The sequence below is a fragment of the Erinaceus europaeus genome, chromosome 13 (genome assembly GCF_950295315.1).
Source record: "Erinaceus europaeus chromosome 13, mEriEur2.1, whole genome shotgun sequence".
Lineage (NCBI taxonomy): Eukaryota > Metazoa > Chordata > Mammalia > Eulipotyphla > Erinaceidae > Erinaceus > Erinaceus europaeus.
Genome location: NC_080174.1, coordinates 71710252 through 71731951, shown reverse-complemented (window position 1 = coordinate 71731951; position 21700 = coordinate 71710252). Strand labels below are relative to the sequence as shown.

General features: G+C 42.2%; 1 protein-coding gene across 2 annotated transcripts; it reads right to left on the bottom strand.

The window, feature by feature from the left end:
• Positions 1-1796: 1796 nt before the first annotated feature.
• On the bottom strand, positions 1797-20274 carry CPT2 (carnitine palmitoyltransferase 2). Of its 2 annotated transcripts, XM_007534185.3 has the most exons (5): positions 19958-20271; positions 12574-12654; positions 10516-10622; positions 3457-4761; positions 1797-2422 (listed from the first exon to the last, which is right to left on the bottom strand). In XM_007534185.3, the coding sequence occupies exons 1-5, from the start codon at positions 20107-20109 to the stop codon at positions 2091-2093; spliced, it is 1977 nt and encodes a 658-aa protein (XP_007534247.1). In that variant the 5' UTR covers positions 20110-20271; the 3' UTR covers positions 1797-2090. The 2 variants fall into 2 exon arrangements, with proteins under 2 accessions (XP_007534247.1, XP_060062184.1); XM_060206201.1 differs by lacking the exon at positions 12574-12654 and having other exon boundaries at positions 19958-20274.
• Positions 20275-21700: the final 1426 nt, after the last annotated feature.

The window sequence follows — 21700 nt, the reverse complement described above, 5'->3', positions numbered from 1 at the left end:
GCACTGACAGAGTTATTTCCCTTCTCTGCTCTGTCAGTGCCTCTATGTAAAATAAGGATATGGTAGAACCAGGAGACTGGGAGCTCAGATATTTCTGGTATTCTTTATTGTGGCTCATGAATGAGAGAAGCAGTGTGTTTATATGCACTGGCAGTCATCAAATGTCTCTGATCAAACCATGGAGTGTAGAGGATCTGATGCCTTTTGGTTATCCACTAATTACTGAGTGAAGACTGGGTGGAGGCAGTTTTCTTAACTGTAAGTAGCATTAAGTGAATAAAGCATTGGAAGCCCTTTGTGACTAACACTAAGATCAAATGCTGGCTTTTCCACTCATTGGGCAAGGCCTTAGGAATGCAGATGAAATTAAACACAAGCACAAACTGTAGCTTTTCAGAAAACAAGGCACCCTTCCTTTCATGTTATAGCAGTGTCCTAACCCAAAAAGAAAAAAAAAAAAATCTGTGTTATTTCAATGGAGAGATTTCAATTATAAGATGTAAAGAGTGTTCACTTCTACCTTAAGACCAGTGTTCATCTGGCTGAAATAAATACAGACCAGAGTCCAGGAATATGGGTCAGTGGTAAAGAGTGTACCTTGCAAATGTGAGGCTCTAGATTCCTGATACCACTGGGAGCAGTAAGAACTCCATAGATAGAGTGGTGCTCTGCTCTTTTTCTGTTTCTAAAAAATAGGAGGTGGGGGAAACCAGGGAATTGGCTCAGTAGTAATGTGCATATATGATATATGAAACCTGGGTTATATTTCCAGCAGTGCATTAAAAATAATACACAGCTGTCATAAATCATCATTCAGCAGGAAATATAAACAGCACTCTCTAAGTTCCCAGGGAGTCTGTATTGTGGGACTATAAGAATCATGTAGTAGCAGATCATTCCTTTGAAAAGAGGGGACTGGGTGGTAGCACAGTGGTTAAGTGCATATGGCGCAAAGTGCAAGGACCAATGAAAGGATCCTGGTTCAAGCCCCGGGCTCCCCATCTAGTTCATAAGTGGTGAAGCAGGTCTGAAGGTGTCAGTCTTTCTCTCCCCCTCTCTGTCTTCCCTTTCTCTTGGTTTCTCTCTGTCCAATCCAACAACAATAGCAATAACAACAATGGCAACAAAATGGGAAAAATGGCCTCCAGGAGCAGTGGATTTGTAGTGCAGGCACCGAGCCCCAGCAATAACCCTGGAGACAAAAAAGAAAGAAATAGAAAGAAAGAAAAGAATGTTTACTTACATTGCTGGAACTTGAAAGGAAGAAAAGAATGTTTACTTACATTGCTGGAACTTCACACATGTGCATGGTCACTGCTCCAGCCAAGCTTTTTCATTCACATAGAGATGAGAGCGAAGGAGGCACCATAGCACTGGAGCTGCCCCAATGGCCAAGGCACTCGCCATGTAGTGCAGGGCTTCAGACCTGAGCTGCATGCATGGCAAGGGAGGTCCTCAACCTCATGAGATATCCTCTGGCCCTGAAGAGAATTTTCAGATTTGTTTATACACATAAGGAAAGAGTGTCTGTGTATATACCCTGTATATGCAGTGCTGGGGGTTAAACCCAGAGTCTCACAAATGCAGTTTCTGTGTTCTGCCTGCTGAGCCACCATCCCAGCCACTGAAGATCTTTAAAGATAGAAAGCCAAGTTTATAGAGTAGACAAAACCGTGTTCCCCACCATCATATGAAGAGCCAGAAGGCAGGAATTTACTAATAACTTAAATTTATTGCTTACATAGGATTAGTAGATTAGGTTTAAAAAAAAAAAAAAAAAACAACTAAGGGCCATCTCCAAGCAACAAAGTTTTATTTCTCCTTAAACAATAAATACACCTGAGTTATTTTTCCAAATCTTACCTCATCAGACATCATTAGAGTTGAGGTCTCACATTATCTTTAGTAGTTGTCCCACCAGGAAGTCACGTGTGTAGCCTTTAAAGCCAAGGTTTGAAATCTCAGGCTTTACAGCACTGGCTGCTCAGACACCTCATGAATCTCATTAGTCACAGAATAGCACCTATTAGCTACACAGACCTCAATTTTCACGTCAGTAACACAATGGAAATTTTTCACCAGCCCAGCAGCTAGGTTTTGATGGATTTGCCTTCTAAGACATCAAACATGTCTTCTAAGGACTTCTCTACACAGCGCAGAAATTCATGAGCATTGCGGCTAGTGTAGGAGGAGACATTGCAGCCTACCCAGCTGTCATGAACAGCGTACCCTATGCCAAAGCCATCAGAGACCACAGGGGCGAAGCCACCGAGGTTCACTGCTGGACTGCTTAGTGTACTTGTGGACAGGATGTTGTGGTTTATCTGCTGGTATGCAGGGTCCAAGTATAGTTCAGGCAGGGCAATCCCTTTGGTGGCTGCCAGGTATCGCAGAGCAAATAAGTGTCGGTCAAACCCCTGGCCTGTGAGAGACAAAATGGAAAACCAAAGCCTCAGAATAAAGAAACCTCAGTAAAATCTCCCACCCAAGCTGAGAATTCCCTCACAACACCCTGGAAAGGGGAAGAGGAGTCTGGCTACCTCTGCTTGCACACATCCAGTTCACTAACCTCTGGAGCCCAGTAGAAGACTGAAGAATATTTTCTTTTTCAAATGTTGTCAAAGGATGGCAAGGGATAGCTCACCTGGGATGGTGCCTGCTTTGTCATTCACATAACCCTGGTTCAGATCTGGTTCCCACCACACGAGAACAAGCTTTGGTGCTATGGTATCTTTCCCTTTCTCCCTCTGACTTTTGTCTCTACTCATCTATCTGAAAAATCCCAGGGAAATGATACCCTGGTGATGATGACCCAAAGGGAAAAAAAATTAATATATATGGTAGAGCTAAAAAACAAATAAGCCTAAATTCAAAGCATGTATTTTTTTTAATTCTGAAAATCAGTTTAAACAAGAAAAAAAAAAAAGAAAAAAACCTGATTTCAATTTCCTGCTTATAAAATGAGGAAGATGAAGGTTAATCAGTTCCTAGACTTTTGGTACATGAAAGGATTAGACTAAGTCAGTCACCAGGTCCTGTCCAGATCTTGAATCTTACCAGAAAGGGGCAAAGAATGACAGTTACATCAGAAGGACTTCTGACTGGCCTATTTACAAGAAACGGAAATAAAGTATAAGGGTGTACAAATCTAGAACTTTTAAATTGTCAAAAGTGAGTCTAATGACTAGTAAGCAACAAATAAGAGAATCGTGTCACAGCTGAAAGTGACCTTGAGTGAAGATAAAGTTAAAATATATCCCTTATCTCTGCTTTGGAGAAGGGACCATCTGATACTTAATAGAGACTATTCAAACTGCTAAGGCCTACGACAACAAAAACAAAAAAATCATTTTGAGGGTTAGATAAACTAAGCCCAGCAAGGGGGTGAGATAAATACTGCTGAGGCTGAACCCAGCACTTGAGGAAATAAGACTGAAATTTCCCACTCTGTCTCACCCATTGCTGCTTCTTTGGTCAGCTGGTTGTGGTACTTGGAGCACTCGGCCATCATCTGCTGAAGCTCTCTAGCAGTGTGCTTGGAGGGTGTGCAGACAAAGGCCTCAGAGCACCTCTTTGTGAAGGTGGAGGCTGGGCGGATGGTCTCAGTGCGGCCATGCTTGAAGGCTGCAGTGCTGCAGGACTCATAGGTAGCCACTGTCTTCCCATACTGCCGCAGGAAGGCCATCTGGAAGGCCAGCTGGGCCACAGAGTCAGGGCTCAGCTTCTGCTTTTTCAGGAATCCTTTGCCTCCTCTCTGAAACTGAATGCAGTCAATGGTGAGGGTTTTCATAGTGGCATCAAACTTTTCCTTAGCAGACCTGATGCCCGTCTTTAAGGCATCGTCCAGCTTGAAGTTGAGTTTCTGCACAGCAACAGAAGAGTCGGTCCTAGCTGGCAGGCTCTGTGGAGTGATGGCAGGGCTTTGAGTGCTGTCTTTAAATACCTCATTAAAAAATCTGAGCACTGCAACACCATCACCCCAAGCATGTTCGAAGTGTACAGCAGCAGTGCCGTCCTTGGCTACAATGAGGTTAAAGGACTTATCAAACCAGCGGTTTGTACCATCACCATGCAGCATGTTGTGGGACAAGTGGACAAGGTCCTTAACAGGGAAGTCATCTAGGCAGAGACAGAACACAGCAGAGTCCACTTTCCTTAGGGTCTCCTCATTGCCACCACTCAGCAGCTTCTTCCTGAGCTCTGCCCAGACATCCCGGTTCTCGCTGGTCAGATATGACAATGGAAACTCGGGAGCAGGGCTGCTGTCTGAGAGAATGTACTTCAGATGAGCCTGGATTTCAGAGGCAGGCACAGCACTGCCATCTTGATCCAGGACATCAAAGACATAGAAATGACCTTTTCTTAGGACCAGGAGGTGTCTGGCCTTGGCATCAGTGAAGAGTTCATCCCTATTGAGTTTTGGTAAACGTGTTGAATTGAAAAGCCGAAAATACTGGGACATATCTAGAGGATATGCATTGACCAAGTAGGCACCGTACCAGGAGAGAGAGGAAGGCACAAAGCGTATGAGTTTCTTGAAGGTATCAGTGTCACTCTTGGCGGGGTTCAAGTGGAACACTTCTGGTTCCAAAAGGCCATCCTGGAGTGTCTTCAGAAATCGGATGGCAGAAACAGTCATGTTGGTTGCCCGGGTGAGCTGGTCATTGTACTCAGACTTTGGGTCAGGGTTGAATGCCATAAATGGATTAAAGTTTAGGACAATGGAATCTCGGGCAGTTAAGTACATATCAAACCAGGGACCTAAAGAAGAAAAAAAGTTTATGTACAGATCTGAACAGGCACTTCTACAAGGAAGGCATACAGATGGCCCACAGACCAAAAAAAAAAAAAAAGTTCAACCTCACAGAAACACAAAGCCACAATGAAGTAACACCTCACACTAGTGAAAATGGCTTATATCAAAAAGACTGGAAAAAAAAGTATTGGCGAGGACATGGAGATAAGGGAACTCTGACACACTGTTGATGGAAGTACAAACGCAACTCCAATGGAAGATTGTACAGAGATTCCTTATTAAAAAGAGAGGTGGGAAGAGAAGGAGGGAAAGAAAATAAAGAGAGGAAGGAAGGAATGGGGAAAGTCATGGAAGAGATACTCAGAATACTATTCTGTTATTGAAAAGGTTTTTTACACTTTTTACAAAAGGTGTCTTTTGTAGTAAAAACAGATGAAACTTGTGTGATTTATGCTAAGTGAAATAAGGAAGTAAAACCATATATGGAGAATAAATAACTAAAGCAAACATAGGCAAAAATAATAACCAAATTGACTCTTAGACTCTGGAGAGCTATGGTACAAATGGGGAGAGGAGAGAAGCAGAATGGTCATTGGTGTAATGCCACTGGAACTTTGGTGATAGGTATGGAGCTTATACGTGTGTGTGTGTGTGTAACTAGACTCCTACATTTTTAAAGTTTATTTATTGCCACCCTCGTTATCACTGGCATTCAGTGCCTGCATGATGAATCCACTGCTTCCAGCAGCCTTTTGTCCTTTTTTTTTTTTTTTTGGAGAGGGGAAGGGAAGTAGAGAGGGAGAGAAAAAGACACCTGTAGACCTGCTTCACTGTAAAGCTTCTCCCCTTCAGGTGGGGAGCAAGGGCTCAACCTGGGTTCTTGCACCTAGTATAGTATGTGTTCAACTAGGTGTGCCACCATCCGGCCCTCTAGATCTGTACTGTATGATAAGCCAGTATTGGAAATGCAGGGAAGGGGCTACAACACTGGACTTGCAAACACAAGATCCAGGATTTGACCCCTGGAATTGCATAGGTGATGTTATAGTTCTCTTTCTCATTGATAAAACCTAGAAGGAGAACACACAGTTTATGCAGGGTCAGTGCATGTGGCTAGTCTGCATGAGGCCCTGGGGACAGTTCTCCCACCATATACTAGCAAGACAAAAATAAACAGAACCTAACTAATAGTGGAGTGATGTTTTGTCTGTCTTCACAAAAAGAAAAAAAAAAAGCTAATATAGTCATTAAAAACAAAATTTAAGTAAAATAAATTAACTATGTAAATGACATACACTTCCAGAACACAGAATTTCTCAGCTATCTTTGGCTCTGTAATAATTCATGGCAGAAATAAGTCAGCATAATATGCAGTCTTTTGCATCTGGTTTCTTTCACAACAGTGTTTTTACAATACCATGCTATAATTATACATCAAGTCCAGACATTTCTTTTTATCGTTGAGTGGTGGTTCTGTCACACAGACACTCATTTTGTTTGCCATTCATCAGTGAACATCTGGATGTTTCCACTTCTGGTTATTATGAATCATGATGCTATGTACAAGTTCCTGTGTGGGTATATGTCCTCAGTTCTTCTGGGGATACAACTAGGAGGAGAACTTGTAGGCCACATGGTATGACTGGGACCTTTCGAGATATAACTGAGGTGGTTTTCAAAATGGCTGCACTGGCAGTATCACTAGCTTTTACTATCATCTGTCTTCCTCTTTTTTTTTTTTTTTATCTGTTTTCTCACTACAGGGTCATTGCTGGGACTCAGTGCTTACACAATAACTCCACCATTTCCAGTGACCCTCTTTTTTATTTTTATTTTATTTTTCTCCTTGATAGAGATGAGACAACAGAGAGGAAGAGCAGGCGACGACACCTGTAGCACTGCTATATGTCAAGCTTCATGGGGACCAGGTGCTTAAACCCAGGTCCTCACCAAAGAAATGTGTCTGCCTACTGGGTAAACCACCACCTGTTCCCTGTCTGCCTTTTTGAGTGGAGCCATTCTAGTGGGTATATCAGTGTGATTTTGATTTGCATTTCCCTAGCATTTAATAATATCTTCTTCACTCTGATACCTTCCTTGACACTTAACAGAATAAAATACAGTAACACCTCACTTAAATTCACACTGGGAAAAAGCTGTTCATTCCCACCCTCTCTCTCCTTAGATTTCTCTTGCTTCATCTTCTTTCTGGGACAAATTCATACTTGACTATCTCGCTACTATGGAGTCTTCGACATCATTCCATGAACTAATGACATGTTCATTCCTTTCAGAAAATGCTAAAAAGACAATTAGAAATAACTATTAACATGTGGATCACTCAAGCTAGTCATTTGTATTTCTGTAGATATTTTGCCTGTAAAGTCCCAGAAGATATATATATATATATTTTATCGGAAAATGTGTTGTCAAGGGAACTTCCTGCAAGGATTAGCAAGAGTGAATAAACTATGAATCTTCCATTGAAGAAAATAATTTTCACAAGTGAAGCAATGAAAAGAGGATTCATAGCTACATTTTTTTTTTTTTTTTTACTTACTTCATCCATGATAATCAGTGTCAAGTCTTGGCTTAATGAATCTAGGGAGAAATAACTGAACTTTGATTCAGAATAACTGGTGAAGGAGACAGACAACGAAAGCATAATGAAATGCGTTAGGATGATAAGAAAAATGTTCAGTGTATATGTGGGGGGGGGGTAAGATATATTTGAGGAAATAAATGAATTTATACTTCTGATCCCTCCCATAAATTAATTTTAAAGTCATAAACCAAGTAAGCAATGAAAATGAGAGAATAGAGAAAATGTCAGAAATTGGAAAGAATTTAGGGACTGGCATGACTAAAAAGACTTTAAAAAAATGCATCCCTAAGTTGGCAGCAGAGAAAGTTCATTAAAAAATACGGTGTGCAGGGAGTGGCACAGCGAGTTAAGCGCACATGGTATGAAGTGCAAGGATCAGCGTTAAGTACGATCCCAGTTCAAGCCCCTGGTTCCCCAGCTACAGGGTGAAGCAGGTCTGCAGGTGTCTGTCTTTCTCTTCCCCCCTCTGTCTCTCCTCCTCTCTTGATTTCTCTGTCCTATCTAACAACAACAACATCAATGGCAACAATAACAACAAGGGCAACAAAATGGGAAAAAATGGCCTCCAGGAACAGTGGATTCATAGTGCAGGCACCGAGCCCAAGTAGTAACCTGGAGGGAAAAAAAAAAAAGAAGAAGAAAAATTTAAAAAGGGACGCGCAGTGCTGTGGTGTCTTTCCCTCTATGTGTGTCTCTTTCTTCCCCCTCTATCTGAAATAAAAATAATAAAAATCAGCCTGGAGTGGTGAGATTACCCATATGCTCCAGCACCACAAATTAATTAATTAGGGGGCTAGACAGTGGCACGATTGGTTGAGCACAAACATTACCATGCTCAAGGACCCAGGTTTGAGCCTCTGCTCCCCACCTACAGGGGGGATGTTTCATGAGTGGTGAAACATATCTGTAGGTATCTTTATCTCTCTCTCTCTCCCTCTCTCTCCCTCTCTAAATATATATGTATATACATATATATATATATGTGTATATATATATATATATATATATATATATATATATATATAAACTTCTCTCTGTCATAATAAAAATAGAAAGGAAAAAAATATAGCCACTGGAAGTGGTTTCATAGTGCTAGCCCCAAGCCCCAGCAAGCCCTGGTGGCAAGAAGAAAAAAAAAGTAGAATTTTTTTTTAAGTATTTTTCTGTTTTATAAAAAGAACCAGAGCATCACTCTGGCATATGTAGTACCAGATATTCAAGTTGGAACTTCACACACTCTAGGTCCTGAACTGAGTCACTTCTCTGGCCAATAGAGGACTAACTGTTAATTCAGAGAAAGCAAAATAAAACACCTGTACAAAAAAAAAAAAAAAAAAAAAACACCCCAATGCTTTCTATAACTCAAGTTATGATAAGATTTATATGATCAAGATACCATAAGCACTAAATACTGATCAAAGTTGTAATAAATATATTGGGCAAAAAATATAAATAACTATACTTTGAAAATGAGGGAATAGGAAGTTTCATGGATTCAATTAAAGAAGATTAGAATTTAGAAGCCTAAGATTCCAACACACACATGAATGTACACTGGAAAAACTATGCCTGCCCAAACTCAAAAGTTAAAATGCAGTAATAAACATATACCTTAGAGAATGGGGATACATACCAAAAGAATCAGCAACTAAAAGTGAGAAGCGAGAAATTAGGAGAGGGTCAACACATTCTTGTTTTTCCTAACAGGCCTCATAGGGCTATTTGATTTTTCTTTCTTTCTTTCGATTCAGTGCCAGGAAATGAACTGATGACTGTGCACATAAGCAGTGTCCCCAGTTTGATAATCATTATTACTATCATTATTATCGCCCCAGGGCTTTTCTCTGGCTTCATGACCTGTATGATTCTACTATTCCCAGTGGACTCTTTTCTCTCTCCTTTTCCACCCAGGTAGAGGGAAAGGAGGAAAGAGAGGAGATGCCATAATACCATCCTGGCCCCATTTAATTCTTATTCTATATTGTTGAGAGATGAGGAGACACCAAAGCACAGCTTCATCACCCACGTAGTTCCCTTGGTGCTTGCTATTCAGGATGCTCCCAAGTGGACCAGAGACAACCCAGGGCCTCAGGCATGACTAGCGCATGATCTTCACCTGCTGAGCCATCTCCTGACCCCTCGCTTGACTTTTTTAAACTATGTGTACATATAGCCTTAATAAAAACATCAGCTAAATTAAGAGAAGTACTGAGGGAACAGAAGGAGAAGGAAACAAGTCTAGGAGAGACAGAACTAAAGGGCTTCACAGAAAAATCATCCAGCTGGTTCTTTGTTGTTTTGTTTTGTCTTGTTCTGCATACCAGGGCCTCACACATGCATGATTTCACCTCTTCTGACAGATTTTTTTCAGACATAGGGAGAAACAGCACGGCATTGAAGCTTCCCTTCATGTCCCCAGATGTCATACTGGAGACTCAGACCTGGGTCATGTGCACGGTGAGGCAGGCACCCTACCAGGTGAGCTGTCTTGCCAGTCTCTAATTCTTGATCATATTTACAGAGAAGGCAGGCCACTGTGACTCCAGTCCACCCACACATTAATGAAGGAGGAACTGTCTTAATGTTCTTTTTTTTAAAAAAAAAATTATTATCTTTATTTATTGGATAGAAATTGAGAGGGAAAGGGGCCGGGTGGTGGCACACCTAGTTGAGCGCATGTATTACAATGTGCAAGGACCTGGGTTCGAGCCCCTGGTCCCCACCTGCAGGGGGAAGCTTCATGAGTGGTGAAGCAGGGCTGCAGGTGTCTCTCTGTGTTTCTCCTTCTCTATCGCCCCCTTCCCTCTTGATTTCTGGCTGTCTCTATCCAATAAATAAAGACAATTTTAAAAAATTAAAAAAAAAAAAAAAAGAAATTGAGAGGGAAGGGGGAGACAGAGAGACAGACACCTGTAGCCCTGCTTCACTACTTATGAAGCTTTCTCCCTGCAGGTGGGGACCGGGGGCTTGAACCTGGGTCCTTGCACACTGTAACGTGTGCACTTAACCAGGTGTGCCATCACCCGACCCCGTGTTCTACCTTTTTAATAGAACCCCACCCAAAAATATTTTGAGTCCAAAAGAAGAGGAAATGCCTTACTTTCCACCATGGTGGGCTTGGGGAGAAGCCACAGTCACAGCTCCACCTACCCACCTGAAATGTAGCTCGTGTGCTTATTCTGCTTGTCCTGAGCAATCAGTTGCTCGTGCAGGTCTTTTCCAATTCCATTTTCAAAACTTTTGCAAAACTGTTCTGTTTTCCTGAAATTTTCAAAGGAAAAAAAAAAAAGACAGAATCAAACTTCCACCAAAAATAGATAATTATTTGACTAATAGCCAAAAACTCACAAAATGAGCTTTTATTCCCCCTGTATCACATACACCTTAGAAGCAGACCACAAAAGAACAAGAATTGATCTAAAATGGGTAAATTTAGAGTCCTTTGTTAAAATGACTGAGCAAATCAAAGAACAATATTTCATAAAATAGTCTAGGAAGCAGGTTGGCATAGAGAAGTGTACTCAACATATAAGCTTTGTAATAAACAAGCTAAATTTGAATTGTAGTTCTATAGCTCTACAATTATATGTGTTAGACAAGTTACTGGATTTCCTTAAGTTTCAGTTTCTGTATAAAATAGAAACATACCACCTGTCGTGACCCCAGCCAGCAGGAGTTTGGGACTATTAGCATACAAATGATGTCACCCTGGGGAGGTGCTTCAGAGAAGGGAACGTATAAAAGCAGGGACTCTGAACACTTGGGCTCTTTGGCTGCTGCTGCTTCTCCTGGTCAGAAGCTTCTTCTGGTCAGGTATCCGCCATGGCTGCTTCTCCTGGGAACTGAACATGTGTGACTCTGCTAGCCGGTAAACTTTTAGACCCCTCTACAGCCATGAGCAACCTTTACCAGAGCTGATAATTGTTTATCTAAACTTTGCTAACCATATTCAGACTTTATAGACCTAGTGTACGCTTAACCCTTGATGATAAGTGCTTATTTTGCCTTTTACCTGTTTCACCCTAATAGACCGTGTATTGATTACACCAGTTCCCAGTTCCCGCTGTGAATCCTTCTACGCGCCTCAGCAGCAGCCCCCAACCTAACCCCATTTTGTTTTAAGTTAATTTACAACAACTGCCTTACTAGATTAGTGAAAAATTAGAAAGTGAAATATTTAGGACAGTTGGAAACATAGTACTGAATGGCTGGCAGCTCTTAAACCATCACCACATTAAGAGAAGCAGCAAGTGCCTAGCAGGGATATTTGAAGGCAGAGGACTGAATTACGAACAGTTTCTCTCCATGTTTCCATGACTATCTAGTGAAGGACTCTGTGATCCTAATGACAAAGCCAATTATCTGTACAAAACTAGCAAATAAAAGCTTCCATTATGGGAAAAGGGTAAAAGAGTTCCGTGCCTTCCACTTTTTGACAATGCCCAATATTATTTTCTAATTCTGTGCTGTAATACATTAGTTTCAAAACAAGTCTATCTTCTCACTGTTCTGGAGACTTGGAAGTACAAAATCAAGGTGTTGACAAGACCATATTCTCTTTGAAGATCCTGTTCTGTGCTTTTCTTCTTAGCTTCTGATATTACCAGCTATTCCCTGTCAGTCCTCAGCTTACTGTGATACTCTTAATCCTGACCTCTATCGCCAAATGGCTGTCTCTGTGCTCATTATAAGGACATCTGTCATACTGACTAAGGACTTACTCTACTCCTCTTAACTAATTATATCCACAATACTATTTCTAAATAGAGTCACACACTAAGGTTCCAAAAAGAGCGTGAATTTGGGGGGCAGGGGGAAACACAACCCAGCCCTGCAGACACACTCACTAGAAAAGCCTCTAGTATGTTCTGCTCTCCTCAGTGGACCTCCCTATCAAGGATAATGACCTCAGCAAATGCCCAGTACCAGTTAGCCTCCCAGGCCAACCTGCTATGATACAGTATCAATTTCACATCCTACATACAGACCATTACTTGGTTAGGTGAACTTTCACCTCAGGGTGAAATTTTTACCTCATTTAGAGGTGAAAAAAAAACAAAACTATTTCCTGAACTTGGAAAAGTAGAAACTAGTTCCCAGGTTCCTGGGGACCCCAACTAAATCACTTATACTCCCTCAAGCTTGGTCACCGCTACTTGCTAGCTTCTTGTGAACTATCTAACCATGGTCTTTCAGGGTTCTCAGCCTGTACCTGAACTGGCTGTCATCCAAGAGAGGCTTCTGTGCAGTGAGGTATCTCCTAATAGTGTCTTCAAGTTTGGGGATAGGCAGCCTAGGAAGAAAGCAAGGTCAATGTACGGGTGACAATATGTGCAAGAGGTTAATTAGCTTCATTAACCCACCCCCAACTACTGGATTAGTACTCTTCTGAAAACACTAACAACAGAAAGTCATGAAACAATTGGAATTGATAATTTTACTAATGCAAATATTAGTAGTTAACTCCTCCAGGTAAAATAATTTTCTAATGTATTAGTGATGAGTCTCACAAGTCTAAACTAATTAAGATTCAAAAAGGGGACAGAGAAATTGCCCGAAGGATTCCTGTTAACTAGTCACAGTTACACTTGTGCCAAACCTGTACAGACACTGATTTTAATGTTATCCTGAGTTTCAACAACTGCACTGTTATCTCCATAGTGGGGGAAAAAAAAAGACATTTGGGTGCATTTAATGACAGAGAGTCACAGAAGAATGAAATATAGGTCTGTCCAAGGGTCAGCCAAATATGGAATCAACCATTAAGCCATGCCCAACTACCTGAATCCTAAGGACCAGATATTCCTATGTGCTTTCAGTATCCTGGCTCAAAATTAACACTGATATTTAAAATATATAAATATAGTAGTCATCTCAGAAAACTCAAGTTATTCATACAATATACTGAGTTGTTGGAAAAGTCAAGATGGGGTGGGAGTAGTTAGCATAATGGTTATGCAAAGAGACTCTCATGCCTGAGGCTCCCAAGTCCCAGGTTCAATCCCCTGCACCACCATAAGCCAGAGCTGAACAGTGTTCTGGTAAAAATAAATAAATAAATAAATTTTTAAAAAGTCAAGACATATTTTTCTATGCAAAAATGTGTCAAGACACACCGTTTAAAGTTTTACTATCATATAAGCTTCAGTTCAATTTTATCTTTAATGCATATTTATCTAAATCTTGATGTCAAAAATCTAAATTATTTACAGCTATAGCACTTAGGTGGCTTTAAATAACTATAACATTTTTAGTATTGTAAATGCCCTTTACACTCATGGGCTTTCACAGAAAATCCCAAGTGCAACCTCATAATTACATTACATCTTTCTTTTCTCAGAACTTTGGTTAGACACAGTCAGAAACCAAAGTATAACTTCTTTTTAATAAAATTCTAAATTAGAGGCAATGTCAGTTTCATAAAACAAGTTCTTACTAAAAAGCTTCTGAAGGGTTAACCCTAGCCTAAATTTAGTCTACTGGGGTAAAGCAAGCTTTCAGAATAAGAAGTTATTTTCTGCGTTACTAATAAAACAGAAATGGAAATTTCCCAGTGGACCTGAATTGAGGGAATACAAAGTCTGTATAAATCTTTTTATCATAGGTGCTGTGTGATAGCTCGCCTCGTAGAGCACACCCTTAGGCGTGTGTGGGGGACCCAGGAAAAGTCCCCAGCTACCACATGGGAACACCACACAAAAGGAACAATTATTTGTCTTCAAAAATATTAAACATAATGAAAATGCCAAATTCACTGGTCTATATTTCTGACCTGTACAGAATGCCTTCAATGTAAATGCCATATAGCAATACAGTCTCTATCACTGAGCAGTCTTATCACTTGGCTGACAATTACCATGACTAGGAAGTTACTGGTTCACGAGGAAATAAAAAAATTTTTTAAAGTACAGCTAGCTTTTCACAAAGCCTCATTCATGTACTTAGTTTATTTGCCTTATTTTATTTATTTCATTTGAGATAGTTTGTCATGAGCGAGACAGAAAAGCCAGAGTACCACTCCTGTACATGCCAGGGGTCAAACTAGGAGGCACAGGTGTGCAAATCTTGTGCTTGAGCTATTTCCCCGCCCACTACTTTGCTTGATTTAAAAGGTTGTCTGTGGGGTCTGGGAGACTGCTCACCCAATTGGGTAGGGGCACCTTGCCATGTACAGGGTTGGCTTTAAGACCTAGTGTCACATGAGAGCACCATGGACAGAATGGGTTGCGGGTTGTGAATGCCATAGGTGATAGTCTGTGATTCTATGATGTCTTTCTTTGCCTCACCCTCTCCAAAATAAAAAATGAAAAATCAGGGAGGCTGCTCAGAGCTTGTATTGTGTGAGTCCCTAAGCATTCCCTGGCACCACATTCAAAAAATAAAAGTTTATCTTTAATTCTTAGACTGTCTCCCCTTTAAAATTTTGTTAAAGATATGTTTATTTATGAGAGAGGGAGAGAGAGCATCACTGTGGCACATGCAATGCCAACGATCCAATTCAGGAGCTCTGTGCTTGAGAGCTACCTCAAACACTGTACCCCCTCCAGGCTGCAAGGTTTTTTCTTTAAGAAAAACAAGTCAATAATGAAATTTTCGCTCATGATTTTACTGATCTGTATAGTCATAAGTTCCATTAAACAAACAAATAAGCAAACAAACTATTGACACAGTGGGAAGAGAATTAGTGTTGGACCTAAGCTCGAATACTAGTGAAAAGGTTGTAAATTGGTTATAGGTTGTAAAGTACTTGGTCAGAACCTGTAAGATTTAATAACAGAATAATTTTTTGAAAGGAATAATTTAGTATCTCAGGTCACTAAGAGATTAAGGCTGAAATTGTGCCCTAAGTGACGACTGTCACTTTGCTACTGTAAGGAGACTGCTTGAGAATGGAGTCACACATAGGAAGGCAAAAGAGCCTTGATGGCATCATCATGTGAGTCACTGAATCCAAATAAGTAAATTGAACTCTTCAGGTCTGTCAGCCCAAATATGCCTGTTTGCTTGGGCCAGTTTGCTGTGGTAATTTCCTTCTTGGTACATATTCAAACCATTCTTTTAGTCAACAAAGTTCTGAGCTTACCGTCAATCTGTTTCCAGTACCTGGTGCTTTTTCTATAATTCCTCTAAGAACACTGAAAGTGATTTCACATACATGCCTGCAGAGTTTTTTGTTTGTTTTTTATTAATTTTTAACTTCCTGTTCTATAATTTACCAGGTGTCTTTAAAAAGGTGACACTAGTCTTGAGCAATACAAGTGCAGTTCTGTCTTAACTGTGAGGTTTCTCCTTGCTCAGCCCCATCTAAACATCATTTACCATGATATAAATGGCAGATAAGTAAGCGATAAGCAGAGTTATCTCATCTACTGTGTAAATGGCTTGCTACCATTACCTAATAAGCCTTCTTCTTGCAATGATATAGGAAAAAAAAAAATTCTTTTTCTGTAACGCCACACAATCATTCTTTATACCAAGATTCTCTCTCTAAAGGATGTATCTTTGGGGTGCAGAACATTATTGTTTCTACCTGTTATCCTCCACACTCTGTCAAACAATCACAAGTTTTCAAACAAATGACCTAAATCTAGACCAGTCCCCTCCTTAATCTTTTAAATTCCTCTGTGACCTATTCCTGCTGGGAATGCAGCTTAAGACTTGTCCCTTCTTGATTGTGGACCCACATTGTGACCCCTGTTCTCAATTACAGACTTCCTTAATTAGTTTGATTACTTCTTTTTTTAAATTATTTTTATTTTTACTTTTTTTGATTACTTCTTTTTACTTTTCTTAGGGTTTTTTAAATTTATTGATTTACTTTGCCTTTTGTTGCCCTTGTTTTTTATTGTTGTTATTTATGTTGGTGTTAGGACAGAGAGAAATGGAGAGAGGAGGGGAAGACAGAGAGGGGGAGGGAAAGACAGACACCTGCAGACCTGCTTCACCGCCTGTGAAGCGACTCCCATGCAGGTGGGGAGCCAGGAGTTCGAATCAGGATCCTTCCGACAGTCCTTGGGCTTTTCGCCACCTGCGCTTAACTCGCTACGCTACCGCAACTCCCTTATTTTTACTTTTTAACCAGAGCACTGCTCAGCTTTGGCTTATGGTGGTGCGGGGCATTGAACCTGGGACTTGATGGAGCCTCAGGCCTGAGAGTCTGTTTGCATAACCATTATGCTATATATCCTCGCTAGTTTGATTATTTCTATGTCGACACATCCCTACTTTATAGGTAAGAACTGTGGCTCAAGTTAACTGAATTGTTAGGACTTGCAGTTACAGAACATCAGATCCAAAATCAGAAACTAAATTCTACCAGACTTTAAAGCCAGTACTTCTTACCATGTGTCATATTAAAATGAGTACTCATGGGCTGGGGAGAGAGCATAATGGTTATGCAGAAAGACTTTTAACATTTTATTTCACAAGACAGAGAATTTGAGGACAGAGTGCGCAGAAGGGGAGAGACAGATCAACACCTGTAGTGCTGCTTCACTGTTTATGAAGCTTTCCTCCTGTAGGTGGAGCCAACAGGTCCTTGCACTGGGTGACACATGCACTTAACCAGGTGCACCACCGCCTGGCCCCGCAAAAAAGCCTTTCGTGCCTAAGGCACAAAAAGGCCCAGATTCAATCCCCAGCATCACCATAAACCGAGATGAAAAGTGCACTGGTTTAAAAAAAAAATTAGGAGGACCAGTTTGGAGGTTGGATGGTAGTGGCCCTGGTTGAGGGCACACATGACCATGAGCCAAGACCCGAGGTCAAGCCCCTCATCCCCACCTGCAGGAGGGAAGCTTCCTAAGAGGTGAAGAGCAGTGCTGCAGATGTCTTTCTCTCTCCTTTTATAGCCCCCCTTCTCAATTTCTCTATCTCCATCCAATAAATAATTAATTTAAAAATGAGTGGTGACAGTACGTCATTTATTTATTTATTTTCTGATTGCCACCATGGTTATTGCTGGGGCTTCATAGTGTCAGCACTATGAATCTACCGGTTTTTTTTTTTCCTTCCTCCTGCCTCCCCCCCTTCTATTTTATTTGATAGGAGAGAGAGAAAAATTGAGAAAAGAGGGAGAGATAGAGGTTGGCAGAGAAAAACAGACACCTGCAGACCTGCTTTACCACTCGTGAATTGCCTTTGCAGGTAGGGAATAGGGGTTCAAACCTGGATCCTTGTGCATGGTAATGTGTACACTCAACCAGCTGTACCACTACCCAATAGATATATAAACAAGAGAACTACTCAACTTGGTTTGTAGTAGTGCTAGGGATTGAACCTGGGACCTCAGAGCCTCAGGCATGGAATCTGCATAAGCACTGCCAGAGTTCCCCAGCTCCACAAAGATGGTCCAGTTTTACAACTAATAGAATCTCAAAGATAAGAGGACCCTCATCTTGGTCAGAGAAGTGGCTCAGTTGTAGAGCACAGAACTCGAACATCTAAGCTCTCGACTTCGATCCCTGGCATCACACACAGCAGAGTAAGGGTCTGGTTCTCTCCCCCCCACCCCCGCCCCGGTTAAACAAACAATTATTTTAAAAAGGAATCTCATCATTTCGAGCCCATAGTTTACATATGAGCTACTGCAGGCATGGAGGGTGTCCTTGTTTAAGGTCATACGTAAGTGGTGATAGACTTTGTAGCTTCATATTCCCATAGTTTTTGCTATGGGTGGGGCTTGATTTTGATATTCTTTCCTGCTTCCCAATTCTCTTGATAAATTGGAGAAAATCCTTCTGATTTTAAACCTAAGTGAGGCCTGCCTCAAAATCAAACCACCCATTGCTAGATTTGGCAAATGCAGAGGTTGTGTCAGTCCTCACCTTTGTCCTACATACAGGCTTGGCTCACACAGGGGCTGGGCTGTAAAGGACTCTGGGCACACCTCTCATGCTTATCCCACAGGCATACAGACACTTTTTCTTTCTCTCCCTTTTGCTCTCTCTTCCGTCAAATTTCAACAGTGAGATCTGTTTTAGATATGCACACACTGGAATTTCCCCTCAGATGATCCTCCTAAGGCCAGGCAGCAATGACAGTGAGTGAAATGGTCCCTGCATGTGGAAAAAGCGACTTAGTAGTTGGAGGTGATGCCTCTGACAAATCTTTCTGGGGAGGGGTGGGGGGGGCATACTGACTTGTTGTTCCTGAACTCGGAGATCCCTGGTAATTGTTTGGTTTGAAAAGTGAGAAGGATCTTTGAGACAAACTTTGGACTTTTGAGGAAACAACTCTTGGGCTGGAGAAGTTAAAGTTTGGTTTTAAAGAATGAAGGAATTGGACAGGGATTGATAGGTAATGGTTATACAAAGAGACTCTCATGACTGAGGCTCCAGTGTCCCAGAGATCCCAGAAGTCCCAAGTTCAGTCTCCTGCACCACCATAAGCCAGAACTGAGCAGTGCTCTGGGGTGGGGGGGGGGGCTTGGGGGAACACTAATATTGGAAAAGAAAACCTAGAAACTTCGTGGGAGATTTGAAGGTTTCAAGTCCAAAGACTTGGAAAATTAGAAGCCACGTTTAATAAAATGTTGGGTGAGGGAAGGGAAGAGATTTATTGAGGCTGAATTCATCAAAGGAGTAGAATCTGGTTCAAGAGATTTAGAAGGCAACACGGTAGCCTGTGCTGAAAAGGAAAATACCGGACTTGTCCTGGTCTTTAGATGTAATTTAAAGGAGGAGAATGAGGGTGCTGCCTAGAATTCTGTGGGTGGACTAAGGTTACACCTTAGGAAGTAGAACTGGGAGTTAACACTGAAGAAGGCTTGGAGAGGGTGAAATTTTTCTAAGTGAAAAGTGGCCTTTGAATGCTGACTTGAGGCCCGACGGTGATACACCCGGTAGAGCACACATATTATGCAAGGACCCAGGTTCCAGCCACCCCAGAGGCAGAAATAAGCTTTGCAAGTAGTGAAGTCGTTCCGCAGGTGTATCTCTCTCTCTCTCTCTTTCTCGCTCTTCTCCTCCTCCTCCTCTCTTACCTTTCCCTCCCCTCTTGATTCCTGTCTCTATCCAATAAATAAAATATTTTTAAAAGATTCTGTAAAAAATAATACTGAGGTGAAGGAGGGTATGCTGAAACAAAAAGGTGTGCCCACGGCAAGCTGGTGGGGTCTAAAAGCAGGGTCTGGGGTCTGAGAAACAAGCATCTTGTTAAGATGGGAAACTGGCGAGAAGCCGAGGGCGGCTTCAGCCTGTCCAGATTCTGGGCACCATGAAGTTTGCCCGTGTGGAGCCTGACAGTAAGGATTTGGGGAGGCCGGTGGTGCCGGAGACCAGAAAGGGGGACATTTCCCAGGAAGAAGTGGGAGGAGCTGTTAGCGCGGCTGACTGACAGCTGGCTTTACCGAGCGTCTGATTAGAGCTGAAGGTGGCGAAACTGAAAGCAGGAAGAGTTCTGGAAGTGGATCTGAGCGGACTCCTCCGCCAGGAGTTCTCCAAAGTCGCAGGCTGTCCAGGGGAGACATGGCGGCCTCCCACATGGGTTTTGGGGGGCGGAAGCGGGTTCAGCAGAAGAGCCATTAAGTGAGCATAGCGAGCCGGCACCCACCCTGAGCGGGCAGAGGGATGCGGGGAGCGGGCGGCCGGGCTCACCTGGGCAGGCTGTCTTGGTAGTGCATGGTGGGCACGATGCTGCGCTGCAGGTACTGGCCGGGCCCGGAGCCGGTGCTGAGGGGTCGACAGCGGGCACCCGGGCCAAAGGCAAGGCCCCGGCGCCAGGCGCGCAGCAGCAGGCGAGCCACCATCCTCCCAGAAAGCTAGCACAGCGACAGTGCGAGATACGCAGGAGTTCAGGTGTACAGAAACTAAAACTGTCACTCGCGGCACTTGTGCGAGACACCGAGTCTAACACTCCTATATGGTTCTATCTAGACTGTCCCGGGGTTCACTTCCGGTAAGCGCGCCTCGTCCACGGAAGACCCGCCCACCACCGGGCCACGCCCACGGGAGGCCACGCCCCCACGCTTTCCCAGGCCTGGGAGGTTTCAGCCCATTAAGTGCTGCACAGGTCCACAAGTCAACTTTCTACAACTGGAGCAGTTGTGAGAGTGCTCTGAAGTCACTCCCTTCTGTTTTGGAGGGGGAGAGAAACAACTGAGAAAGAAGAAAAGTTGAAAGAAAACTTTTGGACTCGAGCCGAAAATTGATTCTGGTTCTGACTATCCCTTGGGATATCAAGGACAAACTTTTTATTTATTTGGTTGGTTGGTTTTAGCTAGAGGCAGAGAGAATAAAAAAGACCACAGCCCCGGAGCTTTCTATAGTGTGGTGGGGGCAAGTTCAAATCTGAGTCGTGCACAGGGCAAAGCAGCTCCAACTGAGTTATTTTGCCAGCCCCCCACAGGCAAAATTTTAAACTTCTGTTTTTTCAACTAGGAAATAGAGACATGGATAAGAGAGTTAGCTCATTAGGTAGGGAGCATGCCTTGTCATGCAATAGGGTTCAAGTTTGAACCCAACATCATCTCATGGAGTGTCAGGGCCCCAGGGAAACTCTGGTACTGAGCTATCTCTCCTCCTTTCTCTTATACTTTCTCTCTATTTTATCTGAATGAAAAAGCCAGCCTGGGAGATAAAATGGTGCAGAAACAAAGCCTGAGCTCTGATGGGAGGGGAGGTTAGGAGGAGAGAAGAAGGAGGATGGGGAGGAGGAGTTGATGGTGTTTGTTCATGACACCCCTCACCATTTTAGATATAAAATGAGATAATAATTTTATGTATACACTGTTTGATGCTTAGTTACATAAGTGGCAAATGGTAGTGTCTGATATTATTGGTACTTGTAACCTGTAGCATTTGCCAAATGCAAGATCTTTAGCTTACCATCATTAATGCATCATAGCTGCCCTGGTAGGCTCACTTGTGCCAAAATGAAAAAAAAAAATGTGCAAAATGCAGAAGCCATAGAGTTTCCCACATCTTCTACCTCTTCTGTGCAGAAAGGCCCTTTATAGCAGGATCCCCATCTGCTTGAACAACCTCTCTCAACGTGAACATTTCCAAAGACAGGAAACTTTCCCAAAAGGAAACTTTTCCTCTGGCCAAAGTAGTTTTCTATTCTCAGTCCATATATGAAGCTATCTATCCCAAAAGATCTCTCCAAGGTTCCTTCCAACTTTTAAGATTCAACAACTTAAACAGAGAGACCCAGAATTCCCCAAACTGATGCCACCACCCCACTCTTAGGCCTGATCTCAGCTGCAAGTAAAGGGTTAAATTGGCTCTGCTCCCATTTTACAAAAGAAGAAAGGACACTGCAGCATGCTATCTGGCTTGAGGTACAATGTAGACTTCCATTCTGGGAACACAACCTTCCCTTATCTCTAGATCCCAGAG